Source organism: Sylvia atricapilla, chromosome 21 (genome assembly GCF_009819655.1).
Source record: "Sylvia atricapilla isolate bSylAtr1 chromosome 21, bSylAtr1.pri, whole genome shotgun sequence".
In the NCBI taxonomy this organism is placed as follows: Eukaryota; Metazoa; Chordata; class Aves; order Passeriformes; family Sylviidae; genus Sylvia; species Sylvia atricapilla.
This window is the reverse complement of record NC_089160.1, coordinates 9,361,603-9,382,862: the sequence shown is the minus strand read 5'-3', so window position 1 is coordinate 9,382,862 and position 21,260 is coordinate 9,361,603. Positions and strand designations below refer to the sequence as shown.

General features: G+C 37.8%; 1 protein-coding gene across 3 annotated transcripts in view; it reads left to right on the top strand.

Annotated features, from left to right (window-relative positions):
- The window catches only part of STAG2 (STAG2 cohesin complex component), a 69,886-nt gene that overhangs the window by 34,601 nt on the left and 14,025 nt on the right, over positions 1–21,260 (top strand). For all 3 annotated transcript variants that reach the window (XM_066333731.1, XM_066333729.1, XM_066333730.1), the window contains exons 2-23: positions 684–828; positions 2,704–2,782; positions 3,853–4,014; positions 5,448–5,544; positions 6,823–6,899; positions 8,499–8,703; positions 9,175–9,326; positions 10,535–10,608; positions 10,721–10,844; positions 11,942–12,040; positions 12,135–12,214; positions 12,743–12,850; positions 13,678–13,789; positions 14,323–14,440; positions 15,140–15,243; positions 16,138–16,230; positions 16,420–16,509; positions 17,562–17,765; positions 19,228–19,298; positions 19,684–19,771; positions 19,875–19,955; positions 20,621–20,713. In XM_066333731.1, coding sequence (XP_066189828.1) covers positions 785–828; positions 2,704–2,782; positions 3,853–4,014; positions 5,448–5,544; positions 6,823–6,899; positions 8,499–8,703; positions 9,175–9,326; positions 10,535–10,608; positions 10,721–10,844; positions 11,942–12,040; positions 12,135–12,214; positions 12,743–12,850; positions 13,678–13,789; positions 14,323–14,440; positions 15,140–15,243; positions 16,138–16,230; positions 16,420–16,509; positions 17,562–17,765; positions 19,228–19,298; positions 19,684–19,771; positions 19,875–19,955; positions 20,621–20,713 — 2,355 coding nt within the window. In that variant the 5' untranslated portion in view covers positions 684–784. The remainder of the gene's footprint in view (positions 1–683; positions 829–2,703; positions 2,783–3,852; positions 4,015–5,447; positions 5,545–6,822; positions 6,900–8,498; positions 8,704–9,174; positions 9,327–10,534; positions 10,609–10,720; positions 10,845–11,941; positions 12,041–12,134; positions 12,215–12,742; positions 12,851–13,677; positions 13,790–14,322; positions 14,441–15,139; positions 15,244–16,137; positions 16,231–16,419; positions 16,510–17,561; positions 17,766–19,227; positions 19,299–19,683; positions 19,772–19,874; positions 19,956–20,620; positions 20,714–21,260) is intronic.

Here is a 21,260-nt window from a genome sequence, read left to right as displayed (position 1 = left end):
TCACAATCTTTAGTTTTCTTACTAAAATAATTGTGTTTTCAGTGTTTTCTAGCATTATCTTCCTTGATACTCCTGAGAGTCTTGACAAATGCTTCAAATGTTAAGCCTATTGTAAGTCTAGTTTATCAACTCTGGAAGACATGGAGTTGTGAAGCAGCTGGTTATATGAACTTGTTGTGAGAGTTTATATTTATGGAAAATTACATGGAAGTTGGCAGATTGGAGATACAAAGTTGCCATATATAATATCCTGAAATAGACACATTGTGCTTCCAGTTCAACATCAAGTCTGTTTTTGGTTTGGTCAGCTGGAATTACCTTAGTGTTGTCAGTTCTGGGTTCTGCTCCCTAAAGGTGGTATTGAAAACCATTCCACTTTGCTCATACTATTTTGAAAATGTGGGTGGTGAGTTGGGGGGGGGGGAAAGATTTGTGGTTTTTGTTGTTGCATTTTGTTTGGTTGGGGTTTTTACTGTGTTTCTGTACTGTGATTTTACCATTTGTGGAGTCACTTTGTAGTAGGATCATGAGAGGACTCAAAATCTTTAGACAGGAGAAAACTTGGTTGGAAACGGAGGATAGTGTGAGCTACAATTTCTGTATTTCCAACTCTTTTATCCTTCCATATGTGGAATAATTTTCACAATTTTTAAAAATTATTATTATTATTTATTTTATTCTAGAAGTTGTCTTCTACAAAGGAAGAAAGAAAAGTAAGCTTACACTTCAGACTGCTTTTTGAATATCTTTCTAATACAGTGGTGTTCCAGAAGATGATAAAGAAATGATAGCAGCTCCAGAAATACCAACTGATTTTACTCTCCTTCAGTAAGTACTTTAAAAATTTGTGGTTCTATTTTTAAATGTACTGTCTCTTCTTCTGTATGGTGGTGTACTTCCTCTTGGAAACAAGGAAATATCATAAAGGACAGTGTTCTATATTTTTTTCTGCTGAGATGTTGATAAGGTATTGTTTCAATTTTTTTCTTGAGTATTAATTCAGCAGTAACTTAAATAAGTTTTAAAAATATTTTTTAAAATCTGGTTTTGAATCAAGTAGTTAAAATATTTGCCCTTAACTGGGGCGGGTCACTTAAAATTTAAAATGCGTAATGCCAAATGCTTTAGGTAAAGCCAAAGTAATGGCTCCCTTCAGACATCAGTTCCTTGGTGTTTTTGACATAATTTTACTAAGCCTTTTGTCTTCCCACAATTTTTAAGAAACAGACATTTGAGTTTCCAAGATTTAGAATTAGGTACATATTACACTTTTGGTTAGAGAAGTGAAGCAATTATTTTAAGCAGACCAAAAGAATCCAGTTCATCCCCTTTTATTGTCAAGGGATTGGCATGAATACATTTCTCTAGACTGCTGAAATGGATTAACCTGGTTTTGGAGTCTAAAAAGATGTAAAGGTGCAGTTTTGTATCAGTGAGTTTATTTGTGTGGGTTTGTTTTTCTTTTCAGTGAGAAATAAAGATTGGAAATAAATTGGAAGATGGCTTAATATGAAATAATGTTTTTACAACAGTTTATAATGGCTTTGTACTCTCTTGGTACAGTTTATTGCTTAGTGGAATGTTTGGAATTTGTATTTACTTCTTTCCTGTGTAAATGAGAACATCAAGGAATCTTGGAAATTTTCCTCACCTTTTTTCTGTCTTTCATTGTTCCCCCCAATGTCCTGGTTTGCAGCTTTTCCAGTCCATCTCAGCTGACACAGCAGAATCCCTGGCAAAGGGCAGCCAGCTCCTTTCAGACACTTGCCATAGTGAGGGACTCTCAGTTTCTGGAGTGTTTTGGGAAGTTATCAGTAAATCCATAGGAATGAGTCTGCTTTACCTCTGGTCATCTTCCCTTTGTTTTGTTAATTGAGTCAGGAATGTAGATCACAAATTTGTGATAGCACCTGAAATTCACTGTACTGCATCTGTGTGTTAAAATCAGCTCTTGTAGCATCATTTCAGTTATTTCTACAGGAAATGTAGACACAGAGAATACACAAGCCGAGCCTTCTCTATTAATAATTCAGGTCATTTCACACACCTTGCTATCAATGTTGCCAATCAAGGATTTGTGTAGCAGTGCAGCATATTTTAATGTGTAGCAAATCAAGCAAAGGAGTTTGTGTATTTAGTATGTTTTTACCTTATAAGCCTAAACAGAACTCCAGCTAACCTTTTTGCTGAGGAAACCTGGCCTTTAAAACTTCTTTTCTGTACCTTTCAACATAAGTGCAAACCTCTTAATTATTTTCTAAGTTTCTAACAGCATGAAGAAATCTGTGTAGACACTTTGGTTGTCAGAGAAAGTGACGCAGTTGGGCTTTTTCATTCTCATTCTTCTCATTTTGTTTAAGTATTTGTGGCCAGTATTTAAAGCTCTTTGGTTTTTGAGATGTTGTCATGTTTGTCACACGTCAAAGGCATGTTTCCCAGCCTGCTGCTATTTTCTACCTACCCTCAAATCTTGCAATCTTGCTGTTTGGTTTCCTGCACAGGTACGTGGTTTGGGGGAGGTAGGATGGGCTGGGACTGTGGGGACATGCTCTGATCCTCAACAGCAGCCCTGGGAAAAGTTTCACTGTTGGTTGCTCTCAGTCAGTTGACTTACTGGATTGAGAGCATACTGTGATTTTATAAAGTGTGTTTAAGAATGTTTCTGATGAAATGTGTGAATGGTTTGTCTCTTTATCCTTGCAGGGAGTCTGAAACACACTTCTCTTCTGATACAGACTTTGAGGATATTGAAGGAAAAAACCAGAAACAAGGCAAAGGCAAAGTATGTTCAGTCTTTAGGGATACTGAAACACTTCTACTGCTATGAATTGAAGAGTTTAGCACTTGCTTTGAAGTTGAATGAGCAAGGAATATTTTCTGAAAATGCAAGTGTTCTGTGAAGAGAGTTCATATTTTTATTTGTGTGGAAATGCTTCATCTTGACTGTTTCTGTGATACTTTCTTGGTGCTCTGAAGGCATAAGGGGGGTAGGGGAGGAAAGGATAAGCTTTGATTTGATTAGTCTCTTGGCAGATTTTCCATCCTATACTTAAATTCCTCATGTATTCTGTGTCTTTCAGTTTGAAAAGTGAACAGAACAATAATTCAGTTAAAAGTTCTGTTTAACGGGTTGGAGACGGGGGATTACAGTGGTGGAGTGGGAGGTCTGAACCCAGTTCCCAGCCCTTGTCTCCTCCCCTGTGCCTCTGACAGACAGCACAGGTGGCTCTTCCCTGCCCTGTGCTGTGACCCTCACTGGCACCCCCTGAGCCTGGGATGGATTATAGATTTTATACAATGTCCTGTCATTTGTACTTCATGTTGTCTGCCTCCTTCCTCTGTGTCATACTTGAGTTGGGAAATCAAATACAAACACACCTGTCTGCTCCTCCTCACCCCCCACTTGCCAACGTATATTCAAATGAAAAAAAAAAAACGGTTAATGAACTGCAGAGGAGACAGTGATGTGTGACAGTGTGATGTGTTAAGCCTTAGCTGTTTTAAAGCAAATATATATAATCTGTTTTGCAGTTTAAATACAAGAAAGATCTGTGTTATACACTATCACTAACCACATTTTTAGTTGCTAAAAGATTTTAAATGAGGCAAGGAGGAATGAACCTGTAGAGTTCTTGCTGGTCTTTATATCACTCTGGATCTGCTGTTCTCAACGTTTGAATTTTTATATATATGTATATATGCACAGACACACACATAGATATATATAAAACATTAAAAAAATACGGTTGCTGAAAATGAAAGGCCTTGTCTGTATTTGTCATGGTATGGATAGTGATTTTTTTTTCTAATACTTCATAATAATTAAGTAAAACCTTGTGTGTGTGATTGCAGACCTGTAAAAAAGGAAAAAAAGGCCCAGCAGAGAAGGGAAAAAGTGGGAACGGAGGAGGGAAACCCGGTGGTCCCAATCGGATGAATGGACATCACCAACAGAATGGTGTGGAAAACATGATGCTCTTTGAAGTGGTTAAAATGGGCAAGAGTGCTATGCAGGTAAGGCCTGGGATAGCTCTGTCATATGGATATAGATACAATTTAAATATAACAGTATTGTCTTCTACATGCAGTTTAATCAGAAGAAGTCTAAAGTAACTTCTCCCTTCAATTTGCTGTTTTTACTTGATATAAGAATCAAAATAAATTGGTTTTCCTTTGTTGATGTTTGAATTCGAATTAACGGATTTTTCGTTTCTAAATGTTATTCATGAATAATCACATACAAAATTAATAAATTCATACTACAATTCAAAGTAAGTTTTTAGTATCCTAAATGAGGAAAGATTATTTTAGATTGCATAACTTCAAAGCCCTTTTTGTGTGGTGGTAACTAAATACAAATGTGGTTTAGACTTTCTGTTTTCATGGAACTTCCAAAGAACCTAGTTTTTATATGCATCCAGAGCTCAGATTATCTGAAAATCAATAGTTGCTTCTCTTCTCTCATCCAAAGTAATGTCACTAGCTACAACTTACAGGCTCCTCTTTAAATTTCCTGACCCAAATTCCAGCCAATTACAGTGTAGGAATGTCCTCTGGCCAAGTCACCTTAGGGGAAAATTAACCCTTCAGGTGTCTACATTGGGCACTCTCCCCACTGCATTTACTAACAGGACTGAAGTCAGACTGTTAAGAAGTGCAGCCCTGGTTTTGTTAGGTTTTTTAAATTCAGGTAAGTCCCTGAAGTGTTTGCCTGTGTGTGAGTGTCCGGTGGAGACAAGGTTCCAGTGTGCCAGGTGTGAGGCTGTGAGCCGTGGAGCTTTCCTGCTGACTCACCCAGTGACTGCTGGCACTGTGAGCAAACCTGCCTTTGGGACTGTGAGTGGGGAGTTTGCAGCTCCTGGAGACACGTGCAGGAGCCTGGGGTGCTGGGCAGTCCTCTCAGGGTTTGCAGGCTCCTGCAGTACAGCTGGGAGCAAGAACAAATTCATTACTTGGATGTATTTGCGCAGAGAAATTCTGATTCTCCCATCATTTGTTCTGTTCTATTTCAAAGTAGATGGAAAACCAATACATCTCTAACTGTTGCTCTGTGTGTACCTTGTTCAGGCAGTTATCGGTAATTGCATCTTCATGACTTTTTAACTGTGTAAAATGTTATACAGTCAAAATATTTTGCTTGACTAGGGCAAAATGGACCTTTGCCAGGTCTGATTACTCTGTTGAGCTGGAAAATTTATACCTGAATCTTTGTCAGTTTTTTAAAATTAGGAAGAAAAGAATTCTCAAATTATTTTTAAACTAAAGTCCACTTCATCAGTCAGAGTACAAAGTTTTCTCCCTGGCTCTCAGTCTTTGTTTATCTCAAAAAATTTTGGTAATAATTTTAAGTTAACTATTTTATTTTAAATTCTATTCTAAAGCAGTTAAATAACCGCGTCTTCAATTTATGAAAACTGAGCAGTGCCTTTTTATTTGTTTTCTTTCAGTCTGTAGTGGATGACTGGATAGAGTCATACAAACATGACCGAGATATAGCACTTCTTGATCTCATTAACTTCTTTATTCAGTGTTCAGGCTGCAAAGGTAAGGTACTGAAATGGTTCCTTATCCATTTGAGCAATATGATAGCAGGATTCTCAGTCTGGGCTTTCATACTGCTGGGGCTGGCAGACTGCTGCATCCCCAGAGCCAGTTTATGTTATCAGCTCCTTGGAGTTAAACAAGTGTTTCTGAAGGTGGAAGCAGGAGGTTTAGAAGTCTTGTACTGTAGTTTAAAGTGTTGATTAAACCTTTTGTATTTACAGCAGATAGAAATCAGTACTGGTACTTAACACGTGCTTCCTCTGGTCCTGCTGTTATTTCAGAAAATCGTCTTTCCTATCACTGACAGTTCAGCTGGTTCAGTCTTGGAATTCTGATTGTACCTGTTTTTTATCACTGATTAAGATTGTTTCATAGCTTTTATAGACACACTCGTTTCAAAAGATACTATGGACAACTTCATGGTAGCCTGTCTGCAGTAAGATTGTGCTTCCATGTATTTTTTTCTGTATTTTCTGATTTTTCTTTCCTCATTTCCATGTCCTCCATTCCATTCTTTTACCTCTCACCTCCTTTTGAGGAGAGGGTAACTTGCCTTGCAGTGTTGATGCCTTGATGTCACTGTGCTGGATAGAGGAGCAGGACTGGATGTAATTTGTTCTGCTCAAGGGTTTCTCTGTCCTGATAAACTTTGAACGTGTGTAAATCTGCAGAAAGCTGCCAGTGTTCCTCAGAGGGTGTCTGTGCTTTCCAGAGTAGTGACCTTTTGATTTTTTGTTACAAGATAAAGCTGCAGAATCTTTTAATGCTTTCTGTGGTGGTCCTTGTAATGAATTTTGCAGTAAACTTTGGGAGGTCTAACAGTTTGAGGCCAAGACAAATAGAAATTGTATGAAAGCACTCTGTTTATTGCAGTGCAGAAGATAATAAGTAGCAATTCAGCTGCTGAAAATTGTCTTGCACCATTTAGAATCTGGAGTCCCAAAAGGTCACTTCAGATGGTGTAATGCTCACTGGCACAGAGGTCTGGCACAAGTGTCTTTGGCTTCTGAATGTGAGAGAATGAGGAAATTCTAGATGTGTGTGTACATGCACACAAACACACTTCCTAAGAACACTAAAGCCCACATAAATAAATGGGGCTAAGTACTTGTTATACATGGATGCTGGAAGAAAAAAGGTGCACTTTCTTAAAACTATACATATGTAATCAGGAGATGAGGTGAAAATGGGTTATTTTGACATTGTGGCAGGAGACATGTCATCTGCCATCTACAGTTTTGTATTAACAGTGCTAATGACCTAATATCTCAATTGTAGGAGTTGTTACAGCAGAGATGTTCCGACACATGCAGAATTCGGAAATAATCCGAAAAATGACTGAAGAATTTGATGAGGTAATTTAATGAAGTGTTGATCATGTATTAATTTTTATTTTCTTTTTACCTGTCCTAATCTTGCTGGATCACATTGCTAGACATTTGTTCAAAGAATAAGGAGTTACAAAAATTACAGGACTTTTATGAATGAAAATGTTAAACTTTCTTATGTCGCTGAGTTTATAAGGCTAGGAAGTAAAGCTATGTATGTATGCAACTTATTTTATTAATGGCTTAAGAAGTCAGTATTGACTTTCTGTTTTTAAACAGTGGGAACTCCTACTATGATGATACTGTGGGGGACGCTTCCCTATCATGTTTATATAAGGCCTTAAATTATCTCTTTAAATGGTCAGTAAATTTATTTCTATGTATTCATTAATCTACAAATTGTGGGAATTTAAACTTGATTATTCTCCAGTTGAAGAGTAATGCTTTTCCTTTCATGGGGATTATAGTTTTTTTCCCTTGAAATTGTCACTTTCTGTCCACAGAGTACTGGGATAAATGAGATGTATTGTTTGGTGGTGGTTTGTTGTTTTGGTGTGGTGGTGGTTTTTTTTTTTGTTTTTTTTTTTTTTTTTTTTTGTTTTTTTTGTTTTTTTTTTTTTTTTGTGGTTGGTGGGGTTAGTTTTGTTTGTTTGTTGTAGTTTTTATTTTGTTTTTGTTTCAGGGTTTTTTTTTTGTTGGTTTCATTTGGCTTTAATTTCTTTTTGGTTTTCCTGGGTTTGAGTGGTTTTTCTTTCTTCCCATGTTCCAGAGAATGTTAATGCAGCTTTAAAATATCCTCCCCAAATTTGTCTAGTACAGAAACAATTCACTCCACTACCACCCCTCCAATAATTAAAAAAAATCCATAACTTCAACTGAGGAGAAAATGTAATATCCTTTTCTTTAAAAGGATTTTAGTGTCTCTTAAAACTACCTCAATGCATAAATGGATTTGATTACTCTAAGGTAATATTGTGTGAAATTTATAAAGCCACACCTGGGACTGTTGGTACATGGGTTTTTTATCACTATGGCATGCTCACTTTTTCTTGTAACAGAATTCTAATGAGCAGCTCTCAGATTTCTAATCCCTTTTCATGGATACTTTATTTTTCAACCTGTATTGTTGTTCAGCCTCTTAAAGAAGCTGTTCCCAGAGGCACTGACACGAATGATTCTTTTATTCTCCCTGTCATTTTACCACCATTTATGGAGGCTCCATTCCAGGAGAGGACACACATTTACTCTATTCAAGGTGTTGTAGTAGGTAATTTTGTGACTTCAGGGAGTTGCAGTCTGATATGTGAGCATTTCACTGTAAGCTTCATTATGATCCCAGCCTGTTCCTATACTTGTCACATACCTGTTCATGTGATCGTTCTATGGTAAAAAAGCAGATTTGGAAAGCAAATATTTTTTTCTGTCTTTTTTGGTCAAACCAAACAGAGAAACTAGCAGTTAGAATGTTGTCTTTGTGTTCCAGCAAGCCTCAGCTGCAAAGTATATTCATATTTATGGAATCATACTCTTCTGATTTTTTGCTTTAAAGTTGTAAATCTCGATTTAATGGAATAACTTGTAAGATGTTTGAAAGAGTTTCCTGTTTCCTTTCCTGTGTTTTAATAGGACAGTGGAGATTACCCCCTGACCATGGCTGGCCCGCAGTGGAAGAAGTTCAAGTCGAGTTTCTGTGAGTTCATCGGGGTGCTGGTGCGGCAGTGCCAGTACAGCATCATCTACGACGAGTACATGATGGACACGGTGATCTCCCTGCTCACGGGGCTCTCCGACTCGCAGGTCAGAGCCTTCCGGCACACCAGCACCCTGGCAGGTCAGTCAGCTCTGGGCACAGCAGCCTTGGCTTGGGCAGCACAGACAGAATCTGGTTAGAAGTCCCGGTACTCAACATCCACCTGCTGTTCCATTGTGTGATGTGTTTTCACCTAATGGGACTTGCTTTGGGACGGCTCATAAATATGGGGTTTTGTTACTGAAACAGAGCTCTATTTGAAAGCATTCTTTGCTAGCTGTCTGGTACTTAATTTTTATTAACTTTAGTAGAAAAGTAAATGGAGACTTTTCAGTTGATTTTACTAGCTTGTCTTTGGTCATAAATAAGGGTGTAGGTGTCTTAATCTCAAATGCAGTTGAACCTGTTCATGCTCTGCATTAAGTCAAACAGAAATTGTAGTTTATGTTGGATGCAGGATTGACAGGAGGAGGTGTCAAGATTTTTCTTCTAAGCTTTCTTAGATCAAGTAACCTTTTAAATAATCCCTGTTGTTTTCACATATTTTTGTAGCAATGAAACTGATGACTGCTCTAGTGAATGTGGCATTAAATCTAAGTATTAACATGGACAACACACAGCGGCAGTATGAAGCAGAACGAAATAAAATAATTGGGAAACGAGCTAATGATAGGCTGGAACTCTTACTACAGAAGAGAAAGGAGGTTAGTGCTACTCTGGCTGGTGTGCATAAATGGCAGCTAATAATTAATCTTGTTCCATAAGTGGTTTTGGTAGTTACCCATCTCTAACTCTTCAAGTTGTTCATGTTCAATGTTTGAAAAACTTTGAAAAGTGCTTCTTAGTGTCTGGTGTTCTGTAAAAAGAAGTAAATGTAGAGTCTTAAAAATAGCAGTGTTGTAGTGAAGTTAGTGAGAGAGACTGCAATCAATAATAGATATATTTTTGTTGTATTTCTTGATGATTTTCCTACATTGGGCTCAAATATGTAACAAAAATTACCATACATTGACAGGTTTGGGCTTCCAGAGAAGATCTCCATGATCTTGGAGCAAAATGCTGCTTTTATAATGTCAATAATGATCTCAGCAGAGAGTGTATTTAAAGGCTTTAGATAAGGCTTTTTTCATGTACAGAAAGCACTATCAAAATTGAAAATGCAGTCTACTTCTGTTTTCTTTCTTTTGTGTAAGAGACTTGCTGATTCATTGCTGACAATGTTGCCTTGTTGAAAGCCCTAATTCAATCAGGCTTCAGTTTTTACTTTGGGGGCAATTGGTGGTTTGGTTTTTGTTTGCTTTTTGGGTGGTGGTGGGGGGGATGTTTTGTTTTCTTTTGGTTTTTTAGACATCAAGAATAACTTCTTCACAGTCAAAAGACGCATCTCACCTTTGCTCTTCAGCGTTTGTACTGTTACCTGTTAAGGGGTTTTTTTCCTGACAGTTCAGACAAACAAACAAGTTTCTCTTCTGATCATATTTCAAAGATGTTGCAGTTCAAGACTGATCTCTTAACAACCCATTTAATGTAGTTTTGTCAGGTGTGTTGTGTGCACGGCCAGTCCTGGTGTTAGTAATACATAGGTATGCAAAAAAGCAATGATGTTACTAGAAAATTAGATCAAGTTTTCTTACAGATATTTAAGGACCTTTCAGAAACCCAAGGTGTCTTTGTTACACTTGAAGAACAGTTGTCCAGTTGTCAGAATTACTAACATTTGTATGCTGTGGTAGATACAGTTTCTTAAATGATAGCATACGGTGCTGTGAAACAGATCTGTGAATGTTTCTGAATCTGTGAAAGGATTTAATGGTCACACTTGTAAATGTTAATTTAGTTTGTCTAGCATCAGCACCATCTGATCTGGCTGTAAAAGTGCTGCTCACTGTTTATGTACTCTACATTTTTTCAGCTTCAAGAAAATCAAGATGAAATAGAAAACATGATGAATGCAATATTTAAAGGTGTTTTTGTGCATAGATACCGGTAAGTTTCTCTAGTAAGTGATGTGTAGCATCATTCAATTCTTCTGGAAGCTGGTGGCAGGTTATTTCTAATTCTTCATCTGTTTGAACTCCCTGCCCCATTCCCTCTGCAGAGATGCCATTGCTGAGATCAGAGCCATCTGCATTGAGGAGATTGGAATATGGATGAAGATGTACAGTGACGCCTTTCTCAATGACAGCTACTTAAAATACGTGGGCTGGACTATGCATGACAAGGTAACTGCACTGAGCAGAGGAGCACAACTCCTTGGTTTGCTCCTCACTGATCTCTCCAAACTGGCTTTGGGTCTCTTGGAAGGGGTCACTGCTTTTCTTATCACTCAGGAGTACTGGCATTTCAAAATGCATATACACCAAATAGGATTCTTTTGATTGTTTTTTAGAGAATGCATACGCTTATATGTATATATACTGTTATCTGTAGGCTAGTAAATTATCTTATTATTCATTACAATTAATTATTTTATATATACATATATACTGTTATTTGTAGGCAAGTAAATGATTATATTTTTAATTTGCTGATGCAGACTAGTAGTTCATAATGCTTAACTACTTCAAATTAATGCCTGCCATCCCTATAGCCTGGCAGTACTCTATTTTGCCAAGTTACAAAACTCTCAGGCATAGACATTCTCATCTTGCTGTAAGAAGCCTGGGAAAAGCCTATTTTTGTGCTGATTAGTGCCTCAAGCTGTTATTTACCAACTACCACCTAGAGACTATTCTCTGCTTGGAGGGGTCACTGTAATTTACTCCCTGACTCATTACTGACTGAGCACACTGCCTCAGTTCTTGCATCAGAGACATCAAGCTGTGGAATTTGAAGTGAAAGAAGTGAGGGATGCTCAGTCTTGCTGTGCTGTTCATGGGCTTGGTGTAAAAACCCAATCACCTCTGGCAGTGGGGTGGGGTTATCTGTACCTTAGAACGTGTTCTCTGCTGAAGCAGATCTTGTATTTCAGGAGGAATATTTCTCATTATCTACTCAGGAATTTTGACTGAACAAGGAATGGTCATCAATGATAGAAATACCTTGAGTGTTTAGAAAGAATGAAACAGGCATATTTTGATTTATGGAGATGTTAACTGCAGTAAGACCTTGGGGAGTTTTGTTCGTTTTTGTTGCTTCACTGCCTTGTTACAAACAAGGTTATATTCTCATGTCATTAGCATATCATTGGTAGTGTACTGTGACAGCGTTTAATCTTGGTTTTTCAATTACCTCTGACTGTAAAAGAAACTTGTCTTGTATGACATGAAGATCTGTATCTCATAGTTGGCTTTTAATTCAGTTCTTAATTTTATTTTAGCAAGGAGAAGTAAGACTCAAATGCCTAACTGCTTTGCAAGGGCTTTACTACAATAAGGAGCTTAATTCCAAATTGGAACTCTTCACCAGTCGGTTCAAGGTTAGTGTTACTTCTTACTCTGGGTATGTGTGAATTTTTTTAAAATTGCATTACAATTCTTTCCTCTTAAAAATATTTCCTTTTGTGTTCTTAGGATAGAATTGTGTCTATGACTCTTGACAAAGAATATGATGTTGCAGTCCAAGCAATAAAATTACTCACTCTTGTTTTACAGTAAGTACATGTATATTTCCTTTTCTAACATACAGCAAATACTGAAACTGAAGTGTTTCCCATCCTTGTGGGTGAGGCCAGCAGCATGACACTTCAGGCAATCTGAAGGCTGTAGAAATGTCTCTGCATCTTACACTCAAAGAAAATGAATTCCCAGAGTAATCTGTCTAGAACAGTGTTACTACTTACCTCCTACAGTTCAGCAGGGGTAAGGGCTAGGAGCTTTGAATTCAGCCTCATAGTTAAAAGCTATCAGGGATTGTTTGACATGAAGAACATGGAATATATTGAACATTTCACAGTAGTTGAGCCCTTGAGCTCAACTTCCAGCAATAGCTCAGGCTTCATCAGTGTGTTTTGTTCAGGAGGACTTTGGGACTGAGACTCTGGAGTTTGAGGGTGATAAATTGAAGGAAAAGGTTTAGGTTCTCATTCATTTCCATCTCCCCCATTAGAGTTCATACTTTGTTGACTCAGCCTTTTTGGTTTTTTCTTTCTTTCTTTCCTTCTTCCCATCCCTGCCCCCAGGAGTAGTGAAGAAGTTCTGACTGCAGAAGACTGTGAGAATGTCTACCACCTGGTTTATTCCGCTCACCGGCCAGTAGCAGTTGCTGCAGGGGAATTTCTTTATAAAAAGTAAGATGGAGAAATTACAGTTAACTTCTTGCTCCTGTAGATTTGTGTGCATTAATATGATGATTCTTACTAGAGTTAATCAAGAAAAGGGAAAAATCAATCATAAAGTGGCCTTAAGAAAGAGAAGACAGTGAAACATTACTGTATTTTCTGAACTGCTGTAATTTTTCTAAATGGGAAATAGCAGTTTTGAAGGCTGCACTTTGAAACCTTGTACCTTCAGGGAATACAATAAAAACATTCCTGTGTCTTCTTTCTCAATCCTACTGTGAAACATCCTAAAATGCTTATGTAGTTTGGGGCTTAAAACTTGGGCTTTCCCATTTGTAGTTCCTCCCCTGTGCCTCCCTCTTCCCCATTGTCCCATATGACCATTTCATAAAATAGTTTTCATTTAAAAGATCCACTAAAAATCCAACATGTCAGCTGTGTAGGAGAACAAAATAGAGGTTCCATCTAATACTTTTCATATCTCCTTCCAATATTTCTTAGCTGCTTTAAAATCTCCTGTAGGGAGGTTCAGAAAATACTATTTGCTGAGGAGGAGCATAGGACCTCAAGCACCTGCAATTATCACTGATGTTTGTAAAGCATTTTGTTATAATTACACATTCCATTGGAAACAGTCAGTGGAATATCAAGTCAGCAGATATAAAATGCATATATGAAATTGTTCAAATGATATTTGTCCCAAATGACTTCATTTCAAAATAAAATATGGAGCCAAGCAACAAGGTATTAGTGTGTAAAAACCCAGTATCTTGATATGAATTGACTCTGGTGAAGGCAATGAAGAAGAGACTTGTAAAGAAATAATTTTTTTTTAGGCTTTTCAGCCGCAGAGACGCTGAAGATGATGGAATACTGAAAAGGAGGGGCAGACAAAGTCCCAATGCTAACCTTGTGAAGACATTAGTGTTTTTCTTCTTGGAAAGTGAAGTAAGTTGGGGTTCAGGGATGTCCTTGTTTTTGTGTTGTGTGTGTGGGTTCTGTTGTTGTGGTTCACTCATTCATTAATAACCATGAATCTCCTGGTTTTCCTGTTGTTTGAGCAACCTGGGGTCAAAAGACTGTTTGGTTGTATTTATTTGCAGGATCTGCCATTGCACAGTGTTGAGACAGGCTGTAAGTGCTACTCTGACAAACATGATGATATATGAGTGTAAAGAAATTATGATTTCACAGATTTAAAAGGAGAGAGAGAGAAAAAAGCAAAAAAGAAACCCCCACAATCCCTACCCTCCTATCCCCCAAGTTCCAACTGATCTTGTTGCACTACTCCCTGTAGCTGTTGGTCTGGATTCATCTTTTTAGGTTAACTGGGGAAGAAACTCTTCTGTTTAACCAGAGAGCTTGCAAAACTTGCTCTGTACTTTTGCCACAGGCAGGAGCCAAGCACGACAAATACTCTGTATTATAGTTCTGTAATAATATTCATTGCTGATCAAATATTTCATGTATTCTTCTTTTAGTTGCATGAACATGCTGCTTATCTTGTGGACAGCATGTGGGACTGTGCAACAGACCTCTTGAAGGACTGGGAATGTATGAACAGTCTTCTGCTGGAGGAGCCTCTCAATGGAGAAGAACGTAAGAGATTTTTGGAGATCTTTGTTTATATTGCTGTGCAGCTTTTGTTAGGTTTGAAATAAGGAAGAAAAGATTTTTACACGTATTTTCTGTGTTTTCATGACTATAAGAAGTCATTAATACCAGTTATGAAATGTGAGGAAGAGTAGAAAGAGATCACCTGGTATGGAAGTGTGACACAAGAGCCATGGTTAAAAGAGAAGGAATTAGCATGCAGTGTTGCCTTGATGTTCCACAAGTTCAGGCTGCACTTTTGGCATTAGAGAAATAAAGTTGCTTGTGAAACTGGATGACTTACTGTTACAACAACCATATGGAAAAACCCCACAATTTCTCTGATGACAGTGGACCCAAACAAAACCCCAGGCATAATTCTGTAATTCATAGGTCCTAGTAAATGGACCTCTGAAAAATAGAAAGGAAGTAAAATAATGATAAAACTTAGCGCTTGTTCCATCCTGTCCTGTGACTAATGCAGTGATACTCCCTCAATTTTTCAGTATTTTCTGGTGTAATTTTATAAGGTACTTACATTCTCTATCCCCTCTGCCACCCCCACCTCTGGAAATGAGCTGTTGGTCTCCATGTTAAACAGAAAAACCCCAAAATTCCCGAGACCCAAACAAAAGCCCCAACATACATTAATCTGTGTGGAAAATAAAACCAATTGTGTGTTAACGTGTGCTTCTTGAATTGCAGCTCTGACAGACAGACAGGAAAGTGCACTGATTGAAATCATGCTCTGCACCATTCGGCAAGCGGCCGAGTGCCACCCTCCTGTGGGAAGAGGAACAGGGAAAAGGGTAGGGAGCACAAACCTGCTCAGCTGATGTGGGAAGGGCCCTGGGGGGCCACTGTGGGGAGGAATAGATTGTAGCTGTTGCTGCTGAAGGGTCTGAGGTTGGAGATTCAGCTTTGGTCTCCACATCTGACTGCCCTGCCTGGTTTGCTTTTCTGGGTTTGGACATGTGCTTGGTGCTGTTGGAGCTACTACATTTGTTTGTGCTGTTAAAGATAATAGAAATTGATTTTGAAAACGGTATTGGTTTGAAAGGAAGACAGGAATCAATGTTTGGGAAAAGCTGAAACTATTTTCAGTGTGTAAGAGCAAAATGAGGGAAAGGAAAATACAGTCCCTGGTCTCTTGGAAGAAGGCCAGTCCATCAACTGGCTTTTCTGTGCTTGTACAGAGTTCAGACAGCCTCTTCTGCTGAGGCTTTAAGCATTCTTCTCTCAAGACTGGTGTGTATTTCGGTAAGAAACCCTTTTAAGGACAGGTTGAAAGTGTGTATGAAGATAGGATTGACAAAATAATTGGGTAACTATTGTTAAAAATTGTAAGTTGAAGGAGTTCCCATTCTTATATTGTCATTCCAGTCATGGTATTTTGTTGCAGGGAAGGCAAACCTTTTGTTCTAGGTTATCGCTTCTGTTTTCAAGATAATATTTTTAGTGTTAGGACTGACTTTGAATTGAATTTTTTGAGTGCTGAATGTTGGGGTTTTTTTTCCTTTTTTTAAATTGCACACTTCCCTCCTGCTTTACATTGATATGTTACTGTGATACTACCTTTTTACCTTACCTTGATTATGTACCTAATTACCTTGATTATGTACCTAATCAACATCTCATTAATGATAATGAAACTTTGCACCAGGACTTTCAGCTGTAAAACACTCACAATACCAATATTTCAGGTGCTGACAGCAAAGGAAAAGAAAACCCAGTTGGATGACAGGACAAAAATTACTGAGCTGTTTGCAGTGGCACTTCCTCAGTTGCTAGCAAAGGTGGGTTTAATTCCATTTCTCATTGCTGGAAGGTTGTTGAAGTGTTTACAATATATTTCTGTAATTAATGATACAGCTTGGCACGAGGATTTTTTTTTTTTTTACTAATCTTTATGTTTACTTGTTCTACAATGAATTATGTTGTCCAAGATTTTTCTATCTAAACTCTTTTCCTTGCCAATTTTACAGTACTCTGTAGATGCAGAAAAAGTCACCAACCTACTGCAGTTGCCACAGTACTTTGATTTGGAAATTTACACAACGGGGCGATTAGAAAAGGTACAGTAACATCCACACATCAACACAGAAGGGAAAGTCCAGAATTTAGACTTTGTCACTGGACCTTTGGTCACCATTTTAACAGTGTTTTTTTGTATAAAGGAGATTTTATTTACTGTAACCCTTACTGATAGTGCAACTTTGATTTCACAGTTGTGACTAGCTGCTCTTCTTGAAGATACCAAAAGTTTGAGGTTTTTAAGGCCTGTCTGGCCAGTTTTAGCAGAAAATCTTGCCAGTTAGATAAAGTTAAACCGAGAACATTTATTGCTGGGTTATGCTCATATTTGAGATGGCTGTCTGACAGATAAGCTTGTAGAAACAGCTCTGTAAATTTTCTTTTTCCCTCACTGAAACTAGAAAGCCACCACCCTAATTGCAGGAAAAAGAGGAGGAATACCAAATGACAAATGATGTCATTAATGCTCATTTTATCTGCTGTGATGAAGTTGAAGCTGTTCTCATCTCTGTTGTCTCCTTCTCAGATGTGTTATTGCATTGTGAAGGAAGTAGCTGGAAGTCGTTAGAGTCAAAAAGCGATAAAATGTGTAGTTGGCAGCATAGCCAGCAGTGAGCAACTCAGGTGGAGGGGAGGAATATATGAAAACTGAAGTTGGCTTTAGCTGGTGGACAGTAGAGTGTTACTAAACTAAATCTTCAGTTATACAGCTTTTAAAACACAAGCAAATATGCATAAATGTTTGTTTGAGTGGGAGGTAAATACTTCTCTGTTGTTCAATTGTCATTGCAAATTCAAGTGTTAGATAAGACCATACCAACAATAGCAAATTTTTAATTACTTCTCTGATTTGGTCTTTGACAAGCTCCAACTTAATTTTTGATAAATAGGCTTAATTTCTCAGAAGCTTCACTGCTCTTCTAGGTGTTTGTGTTCTATATCATAGCTACAAAAGTAGTCAACAGAATTTGCCTTTTAAAATTCTTTAAGGTTTATTAAGAATGTGTGCATGTATTTGTGTGTGTGTGTATATATATATATACATATGAAAATAAAACCACATATTTTCTTCTTTGGCTCATCTTCCCTGTAGCATTTGGATGCCTTACTGCGACAGATCCGGGATATTGTGGAGAAGCACACAGATATAGATGTTTTGGAAGCCTGTTCAAAAACCTACCATGCTCTCTGCAATGAAGAATTCACAATCTTTAACAGGGTTGACATTGCAAGAAGTCAGTTAATAGATGAATTGGCAGACAAGTTTAATCGACTTCTTGAGGACTTCCTGCAAGAGGTATTTTAATGTGCAAGATCACCTTTTCCTGCCCTTGTAAATATTTTCAGTATTTTTTCTGTCTTTCTCTGCAAGGGATGGGATCTTCCCTCTGGTTTTTAGAACTTTTGAGTGCAGTAATACAACAGTGTCACTGCTGTGATTGTGTGAACACAGCCTGTTCTTTTAGATGGGACAGTCTTTAATTTTGATCTCCTTTTGACAAGAGTCCTTTGGGAATTTGAGATGTTTCAGATAAACAATTAAATACATAAACTTTTTACTCTTAGCTTTTGAGGCTTACACTTCTGAGAGTTGTAGTATTGTCACTCCCCATGGATTCTCCTCAGATGTACTACTGTACACAAGCTGGTCTTGCCTGTGGTTGCATGTTACTGTTGTTAAATATCCAAATCTCTAGAAAACACTCTCCCTCCCTTCCTGAATGCAAGCAGATGCAGTTAGTAGATCAAAAATAACTTTGTTCCCACACTGTCTTGATCTGAAAAGTGAGAATCTTCTGATGGTGTTTAACTTCACTATGTGGGATCCCTGACATTCAGACAAAACTTGTTTCTCCTTTTCATCTGTGGTAAGGAGCATAGGAAGTGTCTTTTTGACAGCTTCATTCTGAACATTTCTTAGATGCATGTAGTTTATCAAGCTCTCCTTTTTTCTCCTGCTTTTTGTTCTGAACTAGAACTTTACTCTAGAAATCCTAAACAAGAAATGTGCCCATTTGTTTCCCTTTGAGATGAAAAGAAAGAAGGAGAGTAAAGCAAGGAAATGAGATGTCAGAAGTTGGCTTGAAGGAAAATGACAAATGCTCTGGTGGAAGTGTTGAAATCCTTAGTTCTTTGATAGGTTGTGCAACTACAGAATAGTAAAACTTGCATTATCTCTGCTAGACTGAGGAGGAGTTTCTTGACCTCAGATAGTTTATCTTACGTACAAATAGATACTTTTTTGACCCTTTCATTTTTACTCTTTTTTCACTAAATGCGAGTTTATCAGAATTTATGGGAAGATTAGAACAAACCAGTTCCCTTACCTCACTCAAAGACTTTTTTCTGTAATTGAAGTAAGACTGAAGTACTGACCTGTGGCCCTCCTAGTCCAGTGTCTTTTGTCTGACAGTGGCCTCTGCTGGATTCTTCAGAGAAAATAGAATCACCTACATTGTACATTGGTTTCTGCTATCCTAGACTACTTCTGTTTTTTTTTCTCCTTCCTCCCCTCCCCCTGTCTCTTCTTTTGCTGCTGTTTCATAGAATTGTAGAATTGTCTAGGTTGGAGAAGACATTTAACATCCTTAATTCCATCTCTAGATATGAACTGCTTGCTGCTCTCTCAACTCTTCTAAAAGCATATGTGAAATCACAAATAATTCAGACCACCTTCTCCTGCCCCCAGTTTGGGTTTAGTGGGTTTCCCAGTTCACTTATCTCTGCTTGAGATTTCTCATTGTGTGATTATTAACTAGGGAGAGGAACCTGATGAAGATGATGCATATCAAGTCTTGTCAACCCTGAAGAGAATCACTGCTTTTCACAAGTGAGTTTGCTGCACATGTCTCTCAAGCTTTGTGATGTGGGGGATTGTTTGATTTTAGTTCACTGTAAGGGTTTGTGATGAGGGTGTTGTTTGTTTTTGATATGACATGTATGATATGTCTTACTGTTTAATGCAGCTTCATGGAATTTCATTTGCCTTTTTTTTTTTTTTTTTCCCCCCTTCATTATTTATTTATTTAATTATTTATTTTTATTTTGTGAGCGTGTGTGTTGGTTTGGGTGGGGAGATATTCAATGGCTGGGGTTTTTCAACGCTGACTTTTTTTTTAATTTCTGACCAGTTGAGCTTTTAGTAGTTGTTAATCTTGAATTTCAGAAAAAGTATTAGTTAAATAATTTTTTTGCTTCATTTCCAATGCTTCCAGTGCTCATGACCTATCAAGATGGGACTTGTTTGGCTGCAACTACAAGCTATTGAAAACTGGCATTGAAAATGGAGACATGCCAGAACAGGTCTGTAGTTTAAATGTGTTCTTTAGGCACAACAACAAATAGCTTTTGTTGCTCTCTTTTATTGGCCTTTGTCATCTAATGCTTTTTTCCCTTTTGATTTCAGATTGTTATTCATGCACTGCAGTGTACTCATTATGTAATCCTCTGGCAGCTAGCAAAAGTTACTGAAAGCAGTTCCACAAAGGTATGCCTTGCTCCAGTTGTATTGGGAAATAAACATTTGTACCCTGCTGCACTGTCATCAAGTGAGCTGTGATGGAATTAACTAAGACTAGGAATTTTCTTTATATTGATACCTACCTAATCCTGCTTTTTTAATAAGTTCTTCTGAGTTAATAGTTTTATGCTCACATTTTTAAAGTTATTGCAACTTAGAAAGCTACCTTTTTTTTTTTTTCTCAATGAAAGGGGATAAGAAAACCAACTCTCATCCGATATTCCACTTCATCCCAAATCAGTGAATTAAAAATATAATACTATATAGGATTGTCTTTTTTATGAACAGCTGCCTAATAGCTATCCTTTAGACTGAAAATACAGATATTTTAAAGAGAAAATGCTGTATGCTCTGGAATTTTTAGGGGTGAAGGGAGATGTTAGGGTTTTTTAGTTACTTTTTAATAAAATAACATGATTTTCATCCCAACTGCTGTCTCTTCTGTGTTACACAGAATGACAAAACTAAGGAAATTGCTAATTTTATTTGTAATAATGATTTTTTAAAATAATGCAATAGATTTGAATGTTACCACTAAGATTTGTGGTGGAATGCTCTGTGAAGGTGCATGCACTAAGTGGGACTGTACTATTGAAAAAGCAAAACTGTTACATGAGATGTTCTCTCTGAAGGAGGATCTTCTACGTCTGAAGAAGCAGATGAGAGTGTTCTGTCAAATCTGCCAACACTACCTGACCAATGTAAATACTGCTGTGAAAGAACAGGTGGGTGGCTGCTGTTACTTGGAGTCTTTTCATATGTACTTTGAAAGCAGCTGGAAAGTTCTTGTTGCAATATTTTGGCACTTCTGTGGGAAGGTGATGTCCTGGGTGTTGAGGCTGCTGAGTGCCCTGTGGGTGTGAATGCACACTGGACTTGTGTCCTCCTGATGGACACAGGATTTCAGAATCCATTTAAACTTCATTCTTTCGAGTCATTTTCAGCAGCATCATGTTTTATGCAGAGGAGCTTTTTGTTTCTTTAAGTAATGGCTGTGCAGGTGCACTGTAGGAGCCTTCTGGGTGTGAGCTGAGTGAGAGGGTTCCATTTGAAACCATGTGCTCATGATCCACATCTCCTGTGGAGCTGTGGATTCACAGGCTCAAAACTGGAAGAGCTAAGGAAGTTAGCTTAAAAGAGGGGTTTTCTTGGTTCTGTCTTTGAATGCCTGCAGCTTCTCTTCCTTCTGTGTTGCTCCATAACACAATATATAAATTCCTCAGTTTTTCAGAGTCCCAAGAATTCGGGGATCTCAAAATGAGGAGGAAAAAA